The sequence below is a fragment of the Taudactylus pleione genome, unplaced genomic scaffold, assembly GCF_031769625.1.
Source record: "Taudactylus pleione unplaced genomic scaffold, aTauple2 ptg001846l, whole genome shotgun sequence".
Taxonomy (NCBI): Eukaryota; Metazoa; Chordata; class Amphibia; order Anura; family Myobatrachidae; genus Taudactylus; species Taudactylus pleione.
In genome coordinates this window covers 246,325-271,879 of record NW_028286243.1, presented here as the reverse complement: position 1 = coordinate 271,879, position 25,555 = coordinate 246,325, and the positions used below count along the sequence as shown (strand labels likewise).

Genomic DNA, 25,555 nt, shown 5'->3' with positions numbered 1-25,555 from the left:
TTTTACCAGCTCTGTATTACAGAAACAGAGAAGCCTAGGGGAGCGCTGTAGCTTTGGGCAGCCCCGGGGCAGGGATGTGAACCATTTAGCAATTAGCTGGTAATGTAGATATAAGAGAATGAATTTCACTCCATGGTAATATAAAAAAAAAAAGTGTACCCACAGGCTGTTCTTCAGTGTAAGTGAAGCATCCGACTACTACAAGATCTTATCACGCTGAGCAACGTGGTACAGATTATTTGTGTAGACCACAAACCGTGGCTACCAGAAGTGCCTACGTTTTCCTTGTACTCCTGATGTTTACGGGTTTATGGTCTTGCATTCATTGCTGATATACTTCTGGGTTGTTTTTGTTTCTGAAACTGCGGAAAGATAGTTTTTAGGAGAAGTTTGGAATGATTGTGAAACTTTTCTCCGTTCTCTCTAGCCTGGTAAGACCTGTTTCCCAGGTTGCTGGAAACAGGTGTGGTTGTGTAGGAGAGCAGGGATATGTCCCCTTTGATGTGAGCTAGACGAAGGCAGAGCAGACAGACACACGTTTTATTAGTGTGTTCAACTCTATAACCAGCTCCCAACTTGTCTTCCTCTTCTTTTACATATGTAAATGCCTTATGTTCTGGTTAATGCCCTCTTCTAAACAGAGCTTCATTTATTGTCCAACTATGGGTATGTCTGAGGTAACATAATACATGGGAAAGCATCGAAAAGGGATGTGTTCTATAGAAATATACAAGGAGCACAGTGAACTTTTATATCACTTGGCCTATAATAAACGATAATTTGTCTGAATAACAATAGAGGATTGGGTAATAAAACATGAGCATATAAGGGCATCCTTACTAAGTTACTGTAACAAGTGTAGCATAAACACTAAATACAGCCATGCTTTTAGGTGGTTCATCCTGGCAAACCAAGGTGTACTGTACACTGGAGCGGGAATAATTATGTAAACATATTGGAGCCCATTAGACAAAGCTAGGGAAGAGACCCTAGTTTGTGACTTGTGTTGGAAAGTGAGTATTGGGAGAATAGCTGCAATTCGCTCCTTGGGAACTGCTCACAGACAACCTTGGAGCGACTTGTTGCTTATGCTTAGACCAGGTGATTGTGCAACAGCAATTGTGATTCATTTACCAAGTGACTTCAATGTAAACACAATAAGGTATAATTTTACCAGTTGTCACAGCTATTTGTGTGCGGGAGTGTTCTGTTTAGTTGTTTTGCTCTAGGCCAGTGGTTCTCAAACTCAGTCCCCAGGACCCCCCACACAGTTCACGTTTTACAGGTCACCCAGCAGGTGCACAGGTGTAATCATTACTCAATGACACATTTTAAAAGGTCCACAGGTGGAGCTAATTATTTCACTTGACTTAGTGTGGAGACATGGAAAACAAGCACAGTTTGGGGGTCCTGAGGACTGAGTTTGAGAACCTGTGCTCTAGTGTTTTCTTTTTTCACTGTATTTACCAACCATTTTGCACTTTTACGTTCACTCTTTACTACAGGTGTTTAAATCCCGACATCATGAGGGAAATTCAATTCTCAGCGATGTGCCGCCATGTTTGGCTGCGAGCTTCACTGTATATTACAGGCCTGGCCAACCTGTGGCTCTCCAGCTGTTGTGAAACTACAAGTCCCAGCATGCTTTACCAGCTGATCTGTGGGAGGGTATGCTGGGACTTGTAGTTTCACAACAGCTGGAGAGGCACAGGTTGGCTAGGTCTGGTACATTACATTAGTCAAACATCGCTAATTTGCCTATACATGTTTAAGGTTCTGAGGCAGGACTAGCGACATTACTCTACACTGAGTGCCTTTGCCGACTGTCTTGGGAGGTACTCACGTGGCCATCCTGGAAAGCTGAATTTCTTCCCAGTCAGTGTGCAAGAACATACTTGTAGCATTAAGGCCACATAAACAAATGTCCCATTGAGTGTAGGGGGCTCGAAAGTTGCAGTAAAAAAAAAAATACCCTTAAAGTCGTGAAAATGATTCCTGCTCCTTTGCAGGGTTTGTGGCATTATGTGCCTGCACCGAGCTTACAGCCTGCCCTGCAATTTCATATTTAACATGACTCCCTGTGAGACCATATAATGGTGTATTTTGTTTCAAAAAACAAATATACACTTGCCAACTGAATTAACCTGGATTCCTTGATTTTAAGGCACGCTTTATATCAGGTAATTAGCTGACACAATATGCATTTTTGTTCTGTACCTCATAATCCATTTTTAATTTATTATGCCTGGAAGCTGAATTTCTGATGGTTTTGTTGTCCCTGTCTTACCAGAGAGCACACACTTTTGTAGGGGAGTTTCCCTCCCAGTCAGGGCTACAGTCTCCTTCTCAGAGCATAATGGGGTCTTGTTCTGCTCACGATTATGTGTGAGCAATGAGGTGAGCAAGATGTGCTGGAAACTTGGATGTTGCATAGTCACTCGGAGACTAAAATGGCGGATAACTTAATACAATGCCTCGCTATCGTCATTGAATACAGTGTTAAAAATCTTGTGTATTGCTATAATATAGACAACTTTATGCCGCCTAATCAGTGACGTCTTAATGGATCAGTATGTATTGGGTTCGTGGACCTTTTTAAACTTTACAATCATTTGACTCAGGGCATTAGTTGGTGGGCCCAAAACAGATATTTGCGGCCAATTGTGGAGATATATATAGAATATATTTATATATTATACTTTCCCCTAGGCTTCTCTTCTTGAAGAGGTTTCTATTCTTGTCGGGCTGGTCACAAATGTAATCCATCTGTAAATTGTGGAGAGTTCAATTTTGTTACATGTGGGTGAAGTGTATTTGGCATAGTTGATATGTTATTGCTGTTAGGTCCCTCTTTCCTTGATTTCATATTAAATTAACTTGCTATAAAGATTATATAAATAAAGTGAGGCCCTTTTGAAGGGTTGAAGGCCACCCAAAGCGACCCCTCCTTTGTGCTACTTTACATTATTGGAAATCATCTCATATGATGCACACAGCTTGGTCAGAATACTAATGTCTGTGTTTATCTACTTACGTTGATGGCAGAAGACCGTAACCCTGCCCATTATTAAACTACACACCGTGAGCAATCTAAGCTCTTTGCTGTAAACTAGGAAAGCATTTTTGGGAGCGTGATACAATGGGCGGAATTCAATTGTTTTCATCCCCTATCGCGCCCGACGGAGCTATTCTATTCTTGCTCCTGTCGGGCGCAATCAGCTGCCAAGCGCTACATTTCAGCTCGCAGCCCCTGGGGGATGAGAGCTGAAATGTGCGAAAAGTGACATGTTTGGGCGCCCAAACATCACTTTTTCGCGATCGCACCCAGCACTTTGGGTTTTGCGTAAAGCAGCTAAACCTGACCTCTATGGGCGCGATCAGCGCGAAGAATGGCAGCAACTGAATGGCGGCCCGCGATCTCCTGTCACTTTAGACGGGAGATCCGGACCGCGTAATCAATTTAATTCCGCCCAATGTTGGGCATTCTTTTTAAAACCTGTTTCAGATCAGATGTATTTGTTGCAGCATGTGTTGTTGTTTCGAACACAGCATAGGAATCAATTGGTGAATCTCATTTATACATGTATTTTGGAATAAAGAATTAACTAAATAGCGATTTGTTTTCTGTGCATAGACGGGCCTAAATCACCTTGCGGGCAGTGTTAGAGGGTTGCTTTGTATCCCACTGTATGGGTTTTTGTTTGTTTTTTCAGCCAATGGGAATCCATTAATTTCTGAAACGTGCAAGTTCTCCAAAGTATTAGTGTAATATCCCCACAGCAGTCTATAGGATCTCGCTCCTAATGGATTCTTATGAGCTTCATACATCCTTTCATTTGCCTGTATTGGTCAATACAAGTCCTGTTCTGCTATGCATTTACATGCTGAACGAAAGGATTAACAAAAAGCAAACGTGATTGTCCAGTGAAGAGCGAGAGCTTGTAGAACAGATGTTGAACGTCTGCGAGTGACTTGTGTGTCACAGAAAATACTCCCTACATACTAAACTGCTTCAAGGAAAATACCAGGAACAGCCGCTCATTGTCTGGCGTTTGAATGATTTAGCAACGGCTTCCTCAAGGCATATTGTACAGATCTTGTGACTGCTGGGTGAGGATAGGACGGCAGTGGTTGTGGGGCTATGACTGTAAAGTGTAAGCGGGCACTGTGGTTAGACCAGCCTGTGCTGGCTCCAGGTCTTGTACGCTGTAGTGTGGATGACCTCATATTTGTGTGGGCTACATAACCTGGACTTTCATCACTGAACTCCCTGTCTGGTGGCGGCATAAACCTGGTGCCTCCCTTGCTACTATTTGTGCTGGCTCTGTGCTTTACATATAATCCTAATGCATACTAATCTGTGTTAGTGTCAGTTTACCTCTATAATAATAATGTACTTTTACCTTAGCTCTTTTTCTAAGTCTTATATCATCTAGCTATAACCACTGTCTATTTTATTATTTAATTTCTGCTCCCACCGAATCTCCACTTTTATTATACTCAATAATAAACTTTTGTTTTACAGACACACTTTTCCCACACTGTACTCTTACTTGCATTTCTGGAAATCTGCACTCTCTTACATTCTTTCTTCATTCCTACTTTCAACTTTTCCTTCCCCTATTTACCTCATCCTTACCATGACCATGTTTTCTTCAACTCCCACCTTCACTCGGTGTCTACCTAATCTTTTGTTCTGCCCCTTGCTTCCACCTTTATCCTTTTCCCCTTGTCTCCTCCACTTCCTCTTCCCCTTATCTCCTCTCCTCTGTTTACCTTCCTCCCCATCTTCTCCCATTACTCCACTTTCATTCTCTTATACTCCACCGGGGTTCTACGACCTCACTGCTAATCCCTCCTCCCACCCCCCCTCTCCATGTCACTTCACCCCCACATCCATCCACATATCATTAAGCTCCCTTTCTGCCCACCTTCTACTGGCTCCCCTTCTAGCACTGGAGTCCGCACCATCGCTACACTCTCTTCATCTCGGTCCCCCAAATTAATCTCACCCACACGCTATAGCAACCCTGATAATCTCATTTAAATCTCTCCAACAAACTTTGTCCCACTTTCTACTTCAGGGTCCATAGGGTATCCACAGGATACCTTGGGGTATAGGTGTGACGTCAGTCGCTGGGCACCATAGAGTTAAGCTTTTCAGCCTCCCAGGATGCACTAGGGTCCCCCTCCTATACCCCGCCCCCGAGCCAAGGCACCCCAGTTTAGTTTGGTGCCCGGCCGGCGTCGGGTGCACCTGTCGGAGTGGGGGCTAGAAGAGCCCCTGAAGCTTTCTTCAGTGCAGCTGTGGCTGCACATCTGGATGTACAGCATGGACAGTCAGTCCTGACGTCCATGCTGTCTTCCCTACACCCCCGCCGGTACCAGAACGCCGGTACCGATCCGGGGATGCTGGTGAGCATCTGGGGTCACAGTTAGCGGTGACCCCAGATGTTCCGGACCATGGCCGTATCCAAGGGGGACAAAGGTAAGCAGCGGGGTCCCGCGGTGGGTCCCCGCTGGTCACATGGTCCTAAGTCCCCAGGCAGGGGGCTCCCTGGGGACTGGCTGCAACGAGGAGCCAGGCGACCAACCTGCGCTTTCCACTACCCCCTGGGACAGCGGACCGCAGCAGAGCGGTAGCGCTGCGGCGTCCCAGGGGTTAAATGCATGCCAGGGGAGCGCGCCTTCCCTGTCTCACCGCCGGCGCCTCCCCCGCTGCACACAGCCCTCTCTGCACGCTGCCGACTGGTCCTGTGGCAGCGCTCCTCCCCCAGGCCAGCCTCCTCTCTGTTCCTCGGCGGCCATCTTCTCCAGAACGCATGGTGAACGCTGCTGGAAGCATCGTGGTCTGGGTCCCCCCGCATACCTCTCCTCCGCTGTGGTCAGGTCTGTGTATGCAGCGCTGTGTCCTACCAGGCCCTGTGTCTGCGTAGTTGAGTGATCAGCGCTGTTAGTGCAGGAATTGATTTTCTTTGCATTGTATGTGACTGTGCTAGCGCTGCTGCCTGTAACTTTTCTCTAAACTGTCAGCTTTATTACTGTCCCTGTTCTTTCTGCTAAGCCCTTGCGGTGCGGTGCTGCAGGGTGGTCTCTCGCCTATTTAATATATAATTGGTGAGAGGGGTCACATACGTGGTGCCATCATGTCCGAAAGTGATTTTCCCCCCCGGCTACAGTGTACTACGTGTAAAGTACCGTTAGCGGAGGGGGAGGGTAGCGCGGAGGGCCTTTGCCGGCAGTGTTTGTCCATGGCGCGGCCTCTTACGGTTACAGCACCGGTACAGGAGCCGCCCTGGGCTTGTTTCGCTCAGGCGCTTACAGCCTTAGTGGGCCAGTTAGCTCCGCAGCCCGCGTTTACACCGATGGGTTTATCCCAGCAGTCAGTGGTGTCGTCACCCATGCAGGGTTTCCCACGACAATTGGTGGTACCCCACAGTCTCCCTATTTCCCCGCTCCCGGTTTCTCAGGAGCCAGCGTGGGTTAACTCCCTGACGAGTTCTGTACAGCACTTGTCGGATGTGTTGCAAGGGGAGTCTGTGATGCGGCCGCATAAACGGCCGGTGGCGTCTCTGTCGGCTCCTTATGAGGATGACGAGGGGACGTCTGATGATGGGGAGATTCTGGATCCTTACGATCAGGAACCTCTCCATACTAAGGACGCTGATGCTAAGTCCAAAGTATATATTCCTGGACTTATTCGGGCGGTCCGCACAGCCTTGGTGATTGAGGACGAAGTTCCCCCAGCGGCTAAATCTAAGTATGCCTTTTTCAAAGATGTGAAGGGTGATGCCACAGTCTTTCCTCTTTCGGGTCAGTTGGTGGACCATTTAGAGGAGGCGTGGAAACAGCCTGGCAAAAGGTACCAGCCGCAGAGACGCCTGGCGGTGGCTTATCCGTTCGCGGATAATTATTTTGCAAAGTGGGAATCCCCTCCACAGGTGGATTCTCACGTGACCCGTCTTGTCCGTAGTGCCACATTGCCGATGTCCTCCCTTAAGGATGCTACGGACCGCAATGTGGAGATCTGCCTGAAGTCCGCTTATTCCCTTGCGGGGGGGGGCAGCACGACTGGCTATGGCCATTTGCTGGGTTGCCAGAGCGATGGAGCGCTGGGCGGATTCATTAGAGTCCCTAGACATTAGTACTCTGGTGTCTAGAATTTCTTCAGCAGTGGTGGCTGCTCGTTGCACCTTGTGACTGCGATCCTGGAAGGCGGACGCAGATTCCAAAAAGGGTCTGGAGGCGTTGCCGTTTACCGGAGAAGTTCTCTTCGGTCCGGATCTGGATAAGATTGTGGCCACGCTGGCGGCAGCCAAATCGGCTTGTCTCCCGTCGGCCGCTGCTCCTTCTGGTTCTGGACCATCGTCCTTTCGGTCATCTAGGGCCCAGGGCAGGCCCAAACCACAGTCGTTTCCTCGACAGGCTGGTCCTAAGAAATCGGCCAAGCCCTGGAAGCAAGCATGGAGTACCAGACATCCGGCCCCCAAGCCAGATGACAAGCCTGCGGCCTGACGGTCCGGGCCTCCCTTTGGGGGATCCCAGGGTGGGAGGCCGCCTGCTGCAGTTCGCCCAGTGTTGGTCGGCCACTACGACAGACACTTGGGTTCTGGAGGTGATTTCCCACGGATACGCCCTCTCCTTCCGGCACAGACCCCCGGCTCGATTCTTCACCACGGGTCTACCATCAGACCGGAACAAGGCTACGGAGCTGCGGAAGGTATTGCACACTATGCTCCAGGCTGGAGTTATAGTGCCTGTTCCATTCTCCCAGAGGGGCCAGGGTTTCTATTCAAATCTATTTTTGGTACAGAAACCCAATGGGTCGTATCGTCCGATTCTCAACCTCAAAGCACTCAACAAGTCTTTGCGGGTCCCGAAGTTTCGGATGGAGACCCTACGGTCCATCATTCTGGCGCTGGAACCTGGGGACTACATGGTGTCATTGGACATACAGGACGCTTACCTGCATGTCCCTATTCTTTTGCGCCATCAACAGTTCCTCAGGTTTGCAATCCGCAGCGACCACTTCCAGTTTCGGGCGTTACCTTTTGGCCTGGCGACAGCACCACGTGTTTTCACCAAGGTGATGGCGGTCATGGCTGCTTCTCTGCGGCTGCAGGGAGTCCGCATGTTGCCGTACTTGGACGACCTGTTATTGGTGGCAGGATCTCCAGAGCTCCTGTTACGCCACTTGGACCTGACCATTGCACTGCTGCAACGGCACGGCTGGCTAATCAACTGGCAGAAGACCACTGTAATCCCGTCTCGGAGGATTCTGCATCTTGGAGCCTTATTGGACTCGGGACAGCAAAGGATCTTCGTGACGGAGGACAAGATCTCTGCTTTACAGTCAAGGGTGCGCAGTTGTCTGCACAGCCGCCGGGTGTCCCTACACTCGGCGATGAGGTTACTGGGCTCCATGGTGTCGGTGTTCGACATGGTGGAATACACCCAGTTTCACTCCAGACCTCTGCAGCACCTGATCCTGTCCAAGTGGAATGGGCTGCCTCAGTCTCTGAAGTCCCAGACGATTGTGATCACCCCGGAGGTTACAGACGACCCACCTCAACAAGGGACGTCCGTTCTGGGTTCCAAATTGGGTCCTGTTGACAACGGACACCAGTCTTCGGGGCTGGGGAGCAGTTTCGGGTCCACACTTGTTCCAGGGCAGGTGGACGCCGACAGAAGCGGAGCTTCCAATAAATATCTTGGAACTCCGTGCGGTCTTCAATGCTCTCCAGCAGGCACAGCGGTTTCTCCAGGGTCACCCGGTGCAGGTCCAGTCAGACAACGCTACCACCGTGGCCTACATAAACAGGCAAGGAGGAACTCGCAGTCGGGCGGGTCTCGTAGAGGTCTCTCGGATCCTGGTTTGGGCGGAGCGCAATCTTCCGGCCATATCCGAGGTCTTCATCCCGGGAGTGCTAAATTGGGTGGCGGACTTTCTAAGTCGCCAGGACGTTCATCCGGGGGAATGGTCCCTGCACCCGGACGTTTTTCAACTGCTGGTGGACAGGTGGGGTCTTCCAGAGATCGACCTCATGGCGTCCCGACACAACAACAAGTTGCCGGTGTACGGGTCTCGCACAAGAGACGAAGGGGCGTCTCTGGTGGATGCTCTGTCCGTCCGGTGGACGTTCCGGTTCGCATACCTGTTCCCTCCGGTCTCCCTTCTTCCACGGGTAATCCGGAAATTCAAACAGGAAGGAGGGACGCTCCTGTTGATAGCTCCCGCGTGGCCCAGACGGCACTGGTTCTCAGACCTTCAGGGTCTGTCCGTGGACCGTCCTCTGCGGTTGCCTTCTGTCTCAGGGTCCTTGTCTTCACCCGGACCTGACTCGGCTGTCTTTGACGGCGTGGCTGTTGAGACGGCCATGCTGAGGTCCCGGGGGTTTTCCAGCTCTGTGGTGCGTACCATGTTACGAGCTCGGAAACCGTCTTCCGCGAGGATATACCATCGCGTGTGGCATACGTTCTTCCAGTGGTGCCGACCGAGAGGTTATGCACCGCGGGAGTTTCGTCTGTCTCGGATTCTCGCCTTCCTGCAAGCGGGACTAGATCATGGGCTTCGCCTTGCTTCTTTGAAGGTACAGGTTTCGGCCCTATCTGTCTGGTTTCACCGTAGGATTGCTACAATCCCGGATGTGCGCACCTTTATGCAAGGTGTTCTCCGCATTCAGCCGCCCTTTGTTCCACCTGTGGCGCCTTGGGATTTGGCTGTGGTCCTGAGGGCTCTCCAAGGACCGCCGTGTGAACCACTGGGCTCAGTGGATCTTAATTGGCTAACAGCTAAGACTGTTTTCCTTCTGGCCATTGCTTCGGCCAGACGTGTTTCTGAGTTAGGGGCTCTTTCTTGTAGACCCCCTTTCTTGGTTTTTCATGGGAACAGGGCAGTGCTCCGCACTCGGCCCGAGTTTCTTCCCAAAGTTGTTTCCCAGTTTCATGTTAACGAGGAAATCGTTGTTCCGGCCTTTAACTCACCGGGTCTTTCTGTGGGTGAGGCCTCTTTGGATGTTGTGCGGGCCTTAAGGACTTATGTTGACCGCACTTCTTCGTTTAGGAAGTCGGGCGCTTTGTTTGTCCTCTATGGCTTCCGTAAAAAGGGTTGGCCTGCTTCGAAGCAAACTTTGGCAGCCTGGATCCGTATGGCTATTTCTGAAGCTTATCTTCATGAAGGCCTACCGGTCCCTCCTTCTCTGAAGGCTCATTCCACTAGGTCTGTGGGTCCTTCGTGGGCAGCTCGACGTGGTGCCTCGGCAGTTCAGATCTGCAAGGCTGCTACGTGGTCCTCTGTCCATACCTTCGTGAGGTATTACAGGTTTGACACCTTCGCCTCTCAGGATGCTTCCTTCGGGCAGCGGATTCTCCTTTCTGCACAGGAGCGTCCCCACCCTTAAAGGATACTGCTTTGGGACATCCCCAAGGTATCCTGTGGATACCCTATGGACCCTGAAGTAGAAAATATGAGATATGGTAAGAACTTACCCTTGTTATCTCTATTTCTACGAAGTCCATAGGGTTCCACAGGACTCCCGCCCTGTCGCACCTGTGCTGCAGATGGGCTTTGCTCTGGTCACCGGTTTTCCGTCTCCCTCTGGTGAGAATGTGATTCTTGTATGTGTCCAGATCTTTTTTCTCTCTCTTCCTTCTCCTCCTCCGGCCTATGGCTTGATAACTAACTGAGGTGCCTTGGCTCGGGAGCGGGGTATAGGAGGGGGACCCTAGTGCATCCTGGGAGGCTGAAAAGCTTAACTCTATGGTGCCCAGCGACTGACGTCACACCTATACCCCAAGGTATCCTGTGGAACCCAATGGACTTCGTAGAAATAGAGATAACAAGGGTAAGTTCTTACCATATCTCATATTATCTTGTGCCCTCTGGAATGCCAGGTCAGTCTGTAATAAACCGGTCCCAACCCATGACCTTTTCATCTCCAACTCCCTGAATCTCCTAGCCATTACTGAAACCTGGATTTTACCCTCTGACACCACTTCTCCTGCAGCTCTCTCCCCTGGGGGATTCACCTTTTCCCACACCCCACGACCTGGGGGTCGCCATGGTGGTGGGGTCCTTCTATTCCCTGGTTACTCATACCAACCCATACCCTCTGAAACATCCCTTACATTCTCTACATTTGAAGTGCATGCTATACGCCTCTTCCACCCAGTACACCTCCGAGTAGCTGTCATTTACCGTCCCCCTGGCCCTTCCTCCAAGTTCCTTGACAACTTTGCTTACTGGCTCCCTCACTGTCTCTCCTCAGACCTTCCCTCCATTATCCTAGGTGACTTCAATATTCCAATTGATATCCCCACAGAATCCTCTGCCTCCAAACACCTCACCCTCACATCTTCACTTGGTCTCTCCCAATGGACCTCCTCACCCTCCCATGTGAGTGGCCATATGCTTGATCTGGTCTTCACTCACCGATGTGATATTTCTTATCACTACAATTCCCCTTTCTCACTTTCTGACCATCACCTTCTCTCTTTTAACCTGTCCCTCTCTCCTTCCCCTCCTCTACCTCCAAAAGCCACCATCACTAAGCGTAACATTGACACTATCGACAGTTTCCTTTTCTTCCCTGCTTGACTCACTTCTCTCCCCTATCCTCTCTCTCTCCTGCCCTGATCAAGCCATTTCCCTATACAATGCCTCCCTTACTTCTGCTCTGGACTCTGTTGCTCCGGCGATCACTACTCACACTCGCAGATCTACTCCTCAACCCTGGCATTCCAAATTCACCAGATATCTGCAGAAGTGTTCATGAACTGCCAAGCGACAGTGGAGAAGATCACACTCTAAGGCAGATTTTCTCCATTTCAAATTTATGCTCTCATCCTATGGTGCTGCGCTCTCCCCCTCTAAACAGTCATATTTCAAGATCCTCATCTCCTCTCAGTCCTTTAATCCCCAGCGTCTCTTCACCACTTTCAACTCCCTCCTTCGCCCACCCCCTCCTCGTCTCCCCTCCTTGCTCTCTGCCCTTGACTTTGCTCCCTACTTTACATATAAAATTGATTCCATATGTCAGGACATCATATCCAACCAGTCCCCCAGCTCTCCACCTCCTCCTTTCCCAGATCACCCCTCCCCATCAACTTTACCAACTCTAACATCCTTCTCCCCTGTATCTGGAGTAGAAGTCATGGCCCTCATCCGGCCACCCCCCCCCCTCCACCTCCTCCTCCTCCCTTGATCCTATCCCCTCCCAACCTCCTCCGCTTCCTCTCTTTCTGCCTGCTCCCATCTTGCCCACCTCATCAACCTCCCCCTCTCATCAGGCACTGTTCCTTCTGCATTCAAGCATGTTCTTGTCTGCCCCATTCTTTAAAAACCTACCCTTGGTCCTAACCTTCTTTCTAACTAACCGACCCATCTCTCTCCTCCCTTTTAGCCTACAAACTCCTTGAGCGGATTGTCTTCAAATGCCTTACCGCTTTTCTCTCCTCCCACTCCCTCCTTGACCCTTTTCAGTCCAGCTTCCGTTCTCTCCACTCCACTCCACTGAGACTGCCCTCACGGAAGTCAGCAACGACCCCCTTGCTGCTACTTTTGACACTGTGGACCACCCTCTCCTGCTGCATATCCTTCACTCCCTTGGTCTGCGTGACACTACCCTCTCCTGGCTGTCGTTCTACCTCTCTGACCGATCTTTCTCAGTTTCCCTCTCATGACTCTTCTTCCCCCGCCCCCCACAGCCTCTTAAAGTAGGTGTTCCCCAAGGTTCTGTTCTTGGACCTCTCCTATTCTCCCTCTATACTTCCTCTCTAGGTGAACTCATCAGCTCTTTTGACCTCCATTATCATGCTGATGATACTCAAATCTAACTATCCTCACCTGATCTCTCCCCCTCTCTTCTGACTCGTATCTCCAACTATCTCTCTGCTATCTCTTGCTGAATGTCCCAGCGATTTCTTAAACCTAATATGTCTAAGACCGAGCTGATCGTCTTCCCACCCTCCCACATAACCTCACCTCCCACTATTTCTTTATCAATTGATGGAATAACTATCTCATCTAGTCCCAATGTGCGCTGTCTTTGAGTTATCCTGGACTCATCCCTCTCTTTCAAACCACATATCCAGAACCTTTCACAGTCCTGTCGTTTCCATCTCAAAAATATTTGATCAGACCCTATCTCACCCAGGATGCTACTAAATCCCCACAGATAAAGAAAGAGTTGTCTTTTTAGATGTACAGTCAATATTAAAATGTAACTTTTATTAGTATTTTAAAATATACATATTTTTACAGTCTGCGAAATATTAAAAGAAAAAAGAGTGTGATCAAAGAATTAGAAATAGTGCATTAAAATAATTATGGCTAATACAAGTCTGTATATCTATTTTCCATGAAGAATTATATATATATATATATATATAGTGGTTTATATTGTTATTTATATATGTATATGTCAATTATTAATTAAATCCACTTATTTCTTCCTATCAGAGTTGTTATTTATTCCACAGTCAGATTGTATCAGTGTGTAATCAGAATGACATAGACAGTTGGTAAACCTTGGATTTCTAGTTATACTGGATACATTTGTAATTCTTTTGCTTTTTGACATAAAGAGGCAGATTGAACACAAACTATGTTACAAATAGGACTATACTCCAGGGAGTCAGACAACTCTCCTATTTTCCATCACTATGTGTACTACATTGGTTATTCAATCACATCCACTCATATGTTCCATTTATAAGTGCACAGAATCCATATATTAGTTGTATAAAATCAATATCTCAGGTATATTAAATATATTTACATTTAAATGAATGGTTTTGTTGTTCTCTATGTATTGGGCTTATCGGTTATATTATTCTGACGTGAAAAGACTACTCATAGTGGCAGATGCAGCAATTTTATATAGAGTCCATATTATTCAACCATATTAAACTGAAGGATATGGCTTTTATTTAGTTAGTATACATGCTATACTGCCTTCAGTGTTGCTATTATAATCAGCTTTTGCTAATCTGGACAGTGATACTATTAATTCATTGTTATTTAGTGCTACAATTGTGTTAACCATATGTTAGTTTGTACATAATATAAAGCTTATAAGCTATCTCTCCTGTTGTATTTCCCACTGTTACACAGTCAGAATTGTATAGACAAAATCTTACAGACCAATCGTTATACGACCAGTGGGAACTTGTTAAGTGATTGTGAGAAATAAATGTCTCATACATTGAGTTTATACCACACTGTTATTATACCATGCGGTGCTGTGCTTGTACCAAACACTGACACGCTCTTTCAAGTTTATCACTCACTTATTATTATAAGTAAATAGTGCTGATGGATTCTCATGGGTCAGTTGTTAGGTGATTGTGCGTTTCCCATGCACTATGTTATATCATGCTGGTACAGCTATGTAAAACTCAGAGACTCCATCTAAGGAGAGATTTATTCCTGCTGCTGTGTAGCACTGTGGGAACGCCTCCATCTGGCAGCCACGCCCCCGGCACGCCCACCAAAGGGGGCGTGCTGTCACTCACCATCGACAGCACGCCCCCTTTGGTGCGAGACCCCGTCGCTCGCCGGGTCTCGCGCATGCGCACTTGTGCACCATCGACCCGCTTGCGAGTGTACAGCGCTCGCGAGCGGGTCAGAATCAGGTCCTCTGTGTCTGTACAGATTTCCTTGGCCTTTGAAGGAAACTGCATGTGTCTCACAACTGTATAGCATTGCCCACAGCCAGGGCTGCTCCACCTATCGGCTGTGTGTCCCCCCAGCAGCCTGAGGAGAAGAATGTGCATACAGGAGATTTATACCAAGTAGATACACATAATTGTAATATGCCTGCTTCCCAGGTGGTGGTAATCCTACCTCGAGGTGTCATTTGCAGAATCCAGGGCTGATGTGGCAACTAGCAATTGATATCGCACTTTATACGAATACACCCAGAATACTGATCTTTACCCACAAAACGCACATTTTGTTTATTTTTATGTATGTTTATCGCTGGCTTTAACCACTCAACTGACTTATGTCTCAAAAAAACTGCTTAAAATATATATTTTTTTTCTTCATTTAATTAACTTTAGAATGTTTTTTTTTTAAATGGAGTTAAATATTTTATTGAAAAAAGAAACATAGAATTTGAAGGCAGATAAGAACCACTTGGCCCATCTAATCTGCCTCTTTAGGGTTAGGGTAACATAGAAAGAGAATTTGAAGGCAGATAAGAATCACCTGGTCCATCTAGTCTGCCCCTTTAGGGTTAGGGGTTTGGGTTAGTGGTAATTTGACAGCAGATAAGAACCACTTTCCCGATCTAGTCTGCCCCATTTTAACCTTATTGTAACATCAAACCCTATTTGATCCTTTCTTCTTTGTAAGGATATCCTTATGTCTATTCTAATGGTGCATACACACGGTCAGATTTTTCCTTCAGATATGAACGATAACGATTTAAAAATCGTTCAGTCGTTCATATCTGAAGGAAAATCGTTCATATCTGACATGCCTGAACGATGGACGATCAACGATGCGCGTTCCCGATGGTCAGATAACGATTTCTGACATCTGATGTGTTTGCAGTCAGACTTGGACGATTCCATTCATTTTAATGCAGTCAAAAATCGTTCAATCGTTCAAATCGTTCAATCGTTCATCTGACAAATCTGACCGTGTGTATGCTCCATTAGGATGTTTAAATTGCTCTACTGTATTAGCTTCTACCACCTCTGATGGGAGGCTATTCCACTTATCCACTACCCTTTCTATGAAGCCTTTGACCCTGAGCCTACCTCCTTCCAGTTTGTGTATTTCCTCATGTTCTTGTACTTCTCCTCCTTTGTAGAATGTTTCCCTTCTGCCCCTTGTTAAAACTCTTGATATATGTGAAAAATTGTATCATGTCGCCCCTTTCCCTTCTCTGCCCCAAACGATGCATATAAGATCTTTTAGTCTTTCCGGATAAGTTTTGTGATGTAGGCCTCACACCATCAAAGAAAATGTCTAGAGGGGCAATAGAACCCCCAGTGTCACAATGTCACCATTCCCCTCCCCCCCCCGTCCCTCATCCACTAACATACATTCATTGTATAAGGGATGACTCTCCAAACGAGGACAAGTAGGTAGCATAATAGATTGGGCAAAAACTAAATTTGCTTCTTACCATTGACCTGTCACAGTGTTAACTTTACTTTTAATTTTTACAGTGTTTTAAGCTGCATAGGACACCTGTTGAGTTACATTGTTATTTCTCTACTACTGGCTATTCATAGCCTATGTTTTGTCAGAGACTATCAGTATAGATATCTGATGAGAAAGTGTTATGGTCCTTACTTATGCAGTCATTTTGTGATTGCAATAAGAAAACTTGTGAATGTTATGTATGTGGAATACACCCAAGTAGTAGTGATGTGGTGTCTAGCAATGTTTTGCTTTTGGCAAAACCAACCACAACCGTGTTGGTTCAGATTTGGCTCAGACAATATGAAGAAGATTCAGGGTCAAGATCTTTAAAGGGTCAAGCAAATTGCCGGTGATGCCAGCGACATGCCGTTGGAACGCCCGGGATGGAGTCAATTAGCCGCGATAAGTCGTGCTTGTGTGGCGAAAACCGCAAAAGTTTTCACCATCTCAGAGCAGGTGATAAGTTATGCAAAACTCCTATTTTTTGTCTAAAAATTTCTGGACTTGGGCCCTCATTCAGAGCCGTTCGCTATTTGCGGTCGTTCGTTCAAAAACAAGGGGTGGCTATTCAAATGATCCGTTCGCACATTGCGGTCTGTTCACACCTCTAAGTCTGAACGAGCGAGCAAAACATACGCTCGTTTATTTGATAAAAACGCCCCCTGGCCGCTCGCACCATACGTCATGTCCGCTATTTATTAGATTAATCGAGTACATCGTACAGCGTATGAACTGCTCGCTATTCTTGTGGTTGGTTTTTTCAACCGCTATTTTGCGAGCAGTTCTGAGTTTAAAAAAACCAAGTGACGTGGTCAATGACGCTGCTGTATTAATTATGCACTCCCTTAAAACGCCCGTTTTGACCTTTAAGCACGCCTGCGTTCGAATTCCACTCCCCCGTTTTCAAGCACCTTCCCCTGTTACCACCCACATACGCCTCATTCTGTCACTCAAAATAGCAGGCACTCGCTATATAGCGTACAAACGATTTTCAACCGCACTGACTGGTTCGCGCATGCGTACTAAAAACCGTACGCATGTGCAGATGTGCGAACATCGCTCGGAACGAGCGTACTGCTGCTAGCGAGTGGCTCTGAATGAGGGCCTTGGTTTCTTCTCACCCTGTAATTTCCCGTTCTTTAGCAATCTGGGATTTACTCAATAGACGTTTTAAATTTGCTCCAGGCCCGTCCCCTTTGATACCCATTTTCCCTCCAGGTTTATGCAAATAATCCTTTACTGCCTGGTCATCGGGTAATATATACTATGTAAACAATATCACTATTGATACTAATTTTCCACAATTCTCTGAAATCCAGGATAAAGTATCCATTCCATCCAAAGAATTTTTTCGGTTCCTACAAATTGGACACTTCCACTCCAAAATGAGTTTGCGCCTCTTTGAGACCACGATTCCCTCCGATCCTCAGCATTTTCTACTTCCCTTATATCTGCCCACCTTATCACGATATCAGAATAAGTTATTCCGACATATAGTATCTGCTATGACCTGCCATATAGCAGCGGATTGGAAAAACCCTAATCCTTCTCCTGTGCAGGCAATATTATAACGTATTTGGTATGTCTACAAGATGAAATACATGACCGCGTTATTACGCAATACATCGAAATCTTTTGAAAAAACATGGTCCCCTTGGCTGACATATCAAAACATATCCTTGCCATTCAACATTTAATTTTTAATTTTTTCTATTATATTTAGATTGAAAGAATGTTTTTTTTTTTTTACTCAGAGCCAACCCACCCTTTACTCCCCTTATTTTCCCTTGTTCTTCTTCTGGTTTATGTCTTTCTTTTTCTCTTTCTTACTTTTAGACGGTTTGCCACACCGTTGCCGCAAGATGTTTTTCTTGCTTCTATATTTTTCTTTTTCTATACTGAGAAAATTAATCACTATATTATTGTTTTGAGAGATTACAGTTTTTAATTTAAAAGCATATTATGTGCTGTAATTTATCTTTGAATGTTTGACTGTACTATTGTATTGTGATTGGCTCAATAAAAAGAGTTTATTAAAGGAAAAAAAAAATGTCTGGACTTGGTTCAGAACCCCATCTTAATAACTAATTGGGCAAAAATATTTTTGAATTAGCTTAATTTGGCCAATTATACACGTCTTTTTTGGAGTGAAAGAGTAAAAAGTGTCGGATTGGGTTTAAAGTAGTGGGTTAGGTATTTTGAGGGGCTGTTTGGAGGGGACAGGTGTTTTTAGATTTGCAGATGCAAGTGGCTGGTGTAATTTTAATGTTTTTTAATAATGCACTTTTTTGCCACAAAAACATACTTACGCCCATTTTAGTGTACCAAAAATTTTACTGCAGCTTTTTGTTTTCCAAAAAATATTGCTTCCTATCATTTTTTCACTCTTAGAGAAAAATGCATATAATAGCCACTTGACACAAATGAAAACAACCAAACGGTAGTAGTCCGGTCCACAGGATTAACTCGTTTTCCCACATTGCGTGTGGTTTCGTCAGTGGATTGTGGAAAATGCCAAGAGGCCAGATGTAAATTTCATAGTTTGGATAATTGATAACGTCATCAGCTGCAATTGAATCGACCCCTAATAGTGTTGAGCTGGTATTTTTATGACCTGTACAAGGCAAGTTTTATGAAGTGGTTTTTTTGTTCTAAACTTTATTTCCCCCCTCCGCAGGAGATAGAAGTTAGAGAAAAGGAACAAGCAGAGAAGGTGGATGATGTTCTGCTATTACCAGGTGAGGTAATCTGATTCTTAAGCTATGGATCATTTGCCCATCCATGCTATAGTGTGATTTAGTTGAATTGTATTGGGGCTCCTCCTGGCACCCCTGCATCACTAGGTGACAGGGCAAAAAGGAGGCACCACTGAGTGGCTAAAATGTACATGGCTTTAGAATTGAGTGATAATGAATGGAGTGGTTTGAATGAATGACTATGAAACCGGGCGTTCCAAAGTAATTCTGGATGTTACCTGATTGAAGACCTGTGCAGCTGTAAATGCTCATAAATGTATGAGGAATTATTGAGGTGCTTTGATAACATGAAAGATGAGTCAGAGTTTTTTAATGATGAAATGAAGGGCTGCTTGTTCAAATCTTGACGTAAATTTAACAAAATTCCATGGAAACAAATGTGTGGGTTGAGTTGAGAACAAAGTAATTTGTATGGAATGACAGCATATGTGACTTGAATTAATTGCTTGAAACTGACACATAATTGACTCGGATTGTAGACCTTATGAAATGAATGAAGGGAAAGCAGAAGAAAACTAAATGTCCTCTATACATGTCCTATCTGTGCACCACTGCTGTATTCTAAATACATGTCCTAACTGTGCACCAGTCCTGTATACTCTAGACTTGTCCTAACTGTGCACCAGTGCTGTATACTCTAGACTTGTCCTAACTGTGCACCAGTCCTGTATACTCTATACGTGTCCTAACTGTGCGCCAGTGCTGTATACTCTATACGTGTCCTAACTGTGCACCAGTGCTGTATACTCTATACGTGTCCTAACTGTGCACCAGTGCTGTATACTCTATACGTGTCCTAACTGTGCACCAGTGCTGTATACTCTATACGTGTCCTAACTGTGCACCAGTGCTGTATACTCTATACGTGTCCTAACTGTGCGCCAGTGCTGTATACTGTATACGTGTCCTAACTGTGCGCCAGTGCTGTATACTCTATACGTGTCCTAACTGTGCACCAGTGCTGTATACTCTAGACTTGTCCTAACTGTGCACCAGTCCTGTATACTGTAGACTTGTCCTAACTGTGCACCAGTCCTGTATACTGTAGACTTGTCCTAACTGTGCACCAGTGCTGTATACTCTAGACTTGTCCTAACTGTGCACCAGTGCTGTATACTCTAGACTTGTCCTAACTGTGCACCAGTCCTGTATACTCTAGACTTGTCCTAACTGTGCACCAGTCCTGTATACTCTATACGTGTCCTAACTGTGCACCAGTCCTGTATACTCTATACGTGTCCTAACTGTGCACCAGTCCTGTATACTCTATACGTGTCCTAACTGTGCACCAGTGCTGTATACTCTATACGTGTCCTAACTGTGCACCAGTGCTGTATACTCTATACGTGTCCTAACTGTGCACCAGTGCTGTATACTCTATACGTGTCCTAACTGTGCACCAGTGCTGTATACTCTATACGTGTCCTAACTGTGCACCAGTGCTGTATACTCTATACGTGTCCTAACTGTGCACCAGTGCTGTATACTCTATACGTGTCCTAACTGTGCACCAGTGCTGTATACTCTATACGTGTCCTAACTGTGCACCAGTGCTGTATACTCTATACGTGTCCTAACTGTGCACCAGTGCTGTATACTCTATACGTGTCCTAACTGTGCACCAGTCCTGTATACTCTAGACTTGTCCTAACTGTGCACCAGTCCTGTATACTCTAGACTTGTCCTAACTGTGCACCAGTCCTGTATACTCTAGACTTGTCCTAACTGTGCACCAGTGCTGTATACTCTAGACTTGTCCTAACTGTGCACCAGTCCTGTATACTCTAGACTTGTCCTAACTGTGCACCAGTCCTGTATACTCTAGACTTGTCCTAACTGTGCACCAGTGCTGTATACTCTAGACTTGTCCTAACTGTGCACCAGTCCTGTATACTCTAGACTTGTCCTAACTGTGCACCAGTCCTGTATACTCTAGACTTGTCCTAACTGTGCACCAGTCCTGTATACTCTAGACTTGTCCTAACTGTGCACCAGTCCTGTATACCATATACGTGTCCTAACTGTGCACCAGTCCTGTATACTCTATACGTGTCCTAACTGTGCACCAGTGCTGTATACTCTATACGTGTCCTAACTGTGCACCAGTGCTGTATACTCTAGACTTGTCCTAACTGTGCACCAGTGCTGTATACTCTAGACTTGTCCTAACTGTGCACCAGTGCTGTATACTCTATACGTGTCCTAACTGTGCACCAGTGCTGTATACTCTAGACTTGTCCTAACTGTGCACCAGTGCTGTATACTCTATATACTTGTCCTAACTGTGCACCAGTCCTGTATACTCTATATACTTGTCCTAACTGTGCACCAGTCCTGTATACTCTATATACTTGTCCTAACTGTGCACCAGTCCTGTATACTCTATATACTTGTCCTAACTGTGCACCAGTCCTGTATACTCTAGACTTGTCCTAACTGTGCACCAGTCCTGTATACTCTAGACTTGTCCTAACTGTGCACCAGTGCTGTATACTCTAGACTTGTCCTAACTGTGCACCAGTGCTGTATACTCTAGACTTGTCCTAACTGTGCACCAGTGCTGTATACTCTATATACTTGTCCTAACTGTGCACCAGTCCTGTATACTCTAGACTTGTCCTAACTGTGCACCAGTGCCATATACTCTGTCATAACCATGGAGCAGTGCTGTATACTCTCTAAATGTCCTATCTGTCCACCAGTCCTGTATTCGCTAAGGGGCTAATAGGGTATAGGGGTAATCACAGAAGGTAAATCTGCATATTGATTGTGTAGCATATTTTTGGGAAAGTTGATGTCTAGCAGGGATTGGGCAATAGTCAGGTATGGAACAGTCAGGGGTTTAACTATTAAGGGGAGGCAAGATAATGATGATAATGAAATGGAAGCTCTGGACTAATAGTGGATGATCCCAGGGTGTATAAGACACTGCGTGATGCTTATGGGCAGAGCGAGGTGACGTATCTGACTACCTGACCAGTGAAGATTTGTAGCCATGTCTGCGCATCACAGTAGAACAGTGGTTAGCCTCACAGCATTGGGGTCATCGGATTGATTCCCGACCAGGGTCCTATCTGTGTGGCGTTTGTATGTTGACGAGAAAGGTACATGAACATGAATAGCTCAGTGAGCTGGTAGGAGTTGACTGTCAGGACACAGAGCTCTGAGTAATGCAGCATGGAATGGAAACGGTATAGGAAGGAAATCTGGGAATAGACAGAGCCTGGAGAAAATAACTGTACAGAGCTGGAACCTAGTAAAGGAAGGAGAAAGATGCTACATTCTAGATACTTAATAAACAGAGCGGCAGCTGAATGCTCCGCGTGCCGGAGCCTGGACTGTCTCCTGCTGACGTCAGACATAGTGGCTGGCTGGGAATTCTGTATAAGAACATTGGAGAATGCTCAGAGCGGTACAGGAGGGAGAGAAAACCATGCAGGGTGTTAAATAGGTGGAACACTGATGGGAGAATGGGGACAAAGTACATACTCATGGTGTGGGAGAGAAGATGCACTGAATAGATGAACAGATAATAAGGTGACATAATAAGCAGGTAGTATTGTAACCTAGGGGAGTCGGGATAGCAAAGTTGTAATGAATTGCCTGCACTGTTTGTAAGTCACAGTGAGCATCGCTGGAGTTTGTTTAGTAAATAATTTGTAATTTAATGTTCTGTGTCTGGAAACCAGAAGATAGTCAGGGCAGAGGGCCTGTAGGAGGTAACTGGAGGGCGACCACACTGTGCAGGGAATGGGGTAGAGATGGCTGCCACATGCTGAGTAGTGACAGCAGTGTGATTAGAGGGCCTGGGGAAAGGTTCCATGGGCATCAGGAGAGAGGGGGGATGCATAGATTGATAGGTTTACAATCAGGATGACCCCCATAACTTACATGTGAACGGCTTTGTGATACGGACATCAAGGTGTGAGACGGAGGGATAGATGGTATTTAAAGCTCCGTCCACTCCCACAGCATCAGGCTAATTAGCCTACTTAATTATGCCCATTTCTTATTGGACATAGTAGCTACGTCACAGCACTGGGGTCATCAGTTCGGTTCCCAACCAGGGTCCTATCGTTGTGAAATTTTCATGTTCTCTATGTATTTGTGTGTGTTTCCCCAAGTATACGGATTCCCCTCCAAACTCGTACTCGTAGGTTAATTGACTGCTAACTAAAATTAACCTGTATCCTCTGTACAGCGCTGCTTGATTGGCGGTGTTATATAAATAAGCTATAATGAAAATCTGCCAAAAATCAAATAAAAATCGTGTCTCACAGCCATGAATGCGGAGTCTGTACACTATTATCTCTCACCTCTTGGCACAGTGAAAATTACCACAAATGCCACTTCTACAAATTTGCAATTTTCTAAAATACAAGTTATTCCAATTTGATTATACATTTTGTTACTTAACAAGTCTACATATAATTACATTAAGATAACCACATATGTAATAATTTTGTTATCGCCTTGCGAATCGCAGCCATTATGGACTCCTAAATACTCCACTCACTTTGCTTCTTTAGGGTTACTTGCCTGAAGTTTGATGAAAGCATGGGGAATACTTTGCCTCCTCCCACATCAAAGCTTTGGGGTTTATTTACTAAGCTTTGTTAGGAGAGAAAGTGAATCGTGATAAGGTTCCAGCCAATCAGCTCCTAACTGCCATGTCATGCTGTGTTTGAAAAATGGCATTTAGGAGCTGATTGGCTGGTACCTTATCACCGTTCACTTTATCTCCTAACAAAGCTTGGTAAATAGACCCCTTTATCTCAGATATGGGCTCCTCGCCATGGGGAGGTGGTGTGGCGTTATGGCTCCTGACCCAGATAAGCCCCCATTTTTGGTGACGCTGAAGCTTTACACTTAGGGTGTTCATACCCTCAGCCTCTTACCTTTTTAATCTTTCATGATTTGTTTTTACATGGGATGATTGCACACTCTAAACTATCTATTAACAATTAGGGATGTGCGCCGAACCCCTTGTTTTGGATCTGTATCTCCTTGTGTTTTGGATCTGGATTTGGTTTTGCCAAAACCACCCTTTTGCGTGTTTTGGTTTTGGATCTGTATATTTTTTTCAAAAATGTATAAAAACAGCTAAAATCACATAATTTGAAGGTTTTTTTTGTTCCTACTGTATTATTAACCTCAATAACATCAATTTCCACTCGTTTCCAGTCAATTTTGACCACCTCATAGCTCACAATATTGTTTTAATCTGGCTTAATGAAATAACGAGGGAATAGCCCACACCTGTCCATGAAATAGCTTTTGCGTTGATAGTCCCATTACTTTTGGCCCCTTAAAAAGTGGGAGGCAAATATAGAAACCGTTGTAATTCCTACATCGTTCACCTGATTTGGATGTAATTACCCTCAAATTAAATCTGAAAGTCTGCAGTTAAAGCACATCTTGATTGTAGCATTTCAAAGCCATTGTTGTGGTGAATAGAGGACAAAATATGAAAATTCTGTCAATGTCCCAATATTTATAGACCTGACTGTATATATATTAGACTAACAGCAGGACAGAGAATTAGTGTTTACGATAGACCAGGAAGGGTCGCATTGTTGAACCTGTACCACGGGGACCAAATTTTGTGAAACTTGTCCACATTATTGTTTTGAAGACTAGTGATGTACTCCATTTTGGACACAAACCAAGCACAATTGAGGAGCTCCTGTTGAGTTGGAGGGGAAGGGTTTTTCCAGGCCCTAGCGAAAATAAGAAACTATACATAATTATTTTATTGTCAAATTTGGATAGCTAGCATACCGGGGCACACAAAAGCAACGAGGGCAGGGAAGGGGGGGGGCATAGTGGAACTATAGAGGACATAAGTGATTGAACAAGTGACCAAAAAGGAACAATATTACGGCACGTCCACCAAATATGAAAAAAGGAGCCTAGTTGACCACAGTTTCGCTAACACATGTTGGAGGTAGCGGGATATGGATTAGTAGTAAATTTTATTTAATTTTTTTATTACAAAACAAATTTATGAGGGAGGAGGGGGGATCAATTACAAAAAATTTTTTTAGTCATTCACATCAGTCCTTGCCCCCAAAAGAATCCTTGAGCACTATGCCTGCTGCTGGGAGTGAATTTTCATCCCAGAAGGGGACCAGGAAGACTACTAGTCATACTTTAAAAAACAATTGACTGTTACACAATCCTTTGCAAGGAGGAGCAAGTATGACAGCAGTCACCCAGTTGCATAGCGGATCACTGACTCCATAACCTATATTCTGGTATTAGAGGTGCGTCCAATATCCACCAATAATTCAGTGGGTTTTAGGCAGTTAATTAAGGTCCTGAGTGCCCGCTACCAAATCCCATCAAGATTTCTCTTCACTAGAAAAGCAATTCCCAACCTGTACAGGGACATTAAGTTTTTTTTTTAATTAGTGGCCTCCAAGGTGCCATTGTATCCACTGTCCACTTAACCACAGATATGTGGACAAGCTGAACAGAGCAAATGCAAGATTTAAGATATAAGGTTTAAGTTATACATTATGTTCTTCCCAACAGACACAGATCAGAAAAGATGTAAAGAGCTGTTGGTAAGCAAATTGTCAGCTCAAGTGGCATGTGATTCAACGATGGCTTCTCCTTCAGTTTCTCCAGCAAGTGC

The 25,555-nt window shown here is 45.5% G+C and overlaps 1 protein-coding gene across 1 annotated transcript in view; it reads left to right on the top strand.

The window, feature by feature from the left end:
* The window catches only part of MTMR12 (myotubularin related protein 12), a 79,744-nt gene that overhangs the window by 11,574 nt on the left and 42,615 nt on the right, over positions 1-25,555 (top strand). The window contains exon 2 of the mRNA XM_088465107.1: positions 18,837-18,902. Coding sequence (XP_088321233.1) covers positions 18,837-18,902 — 66 coding nt within the window. The remainder of the gene's footprint in view (positions 1-18,836; positions 18,903-25,555) is intronic.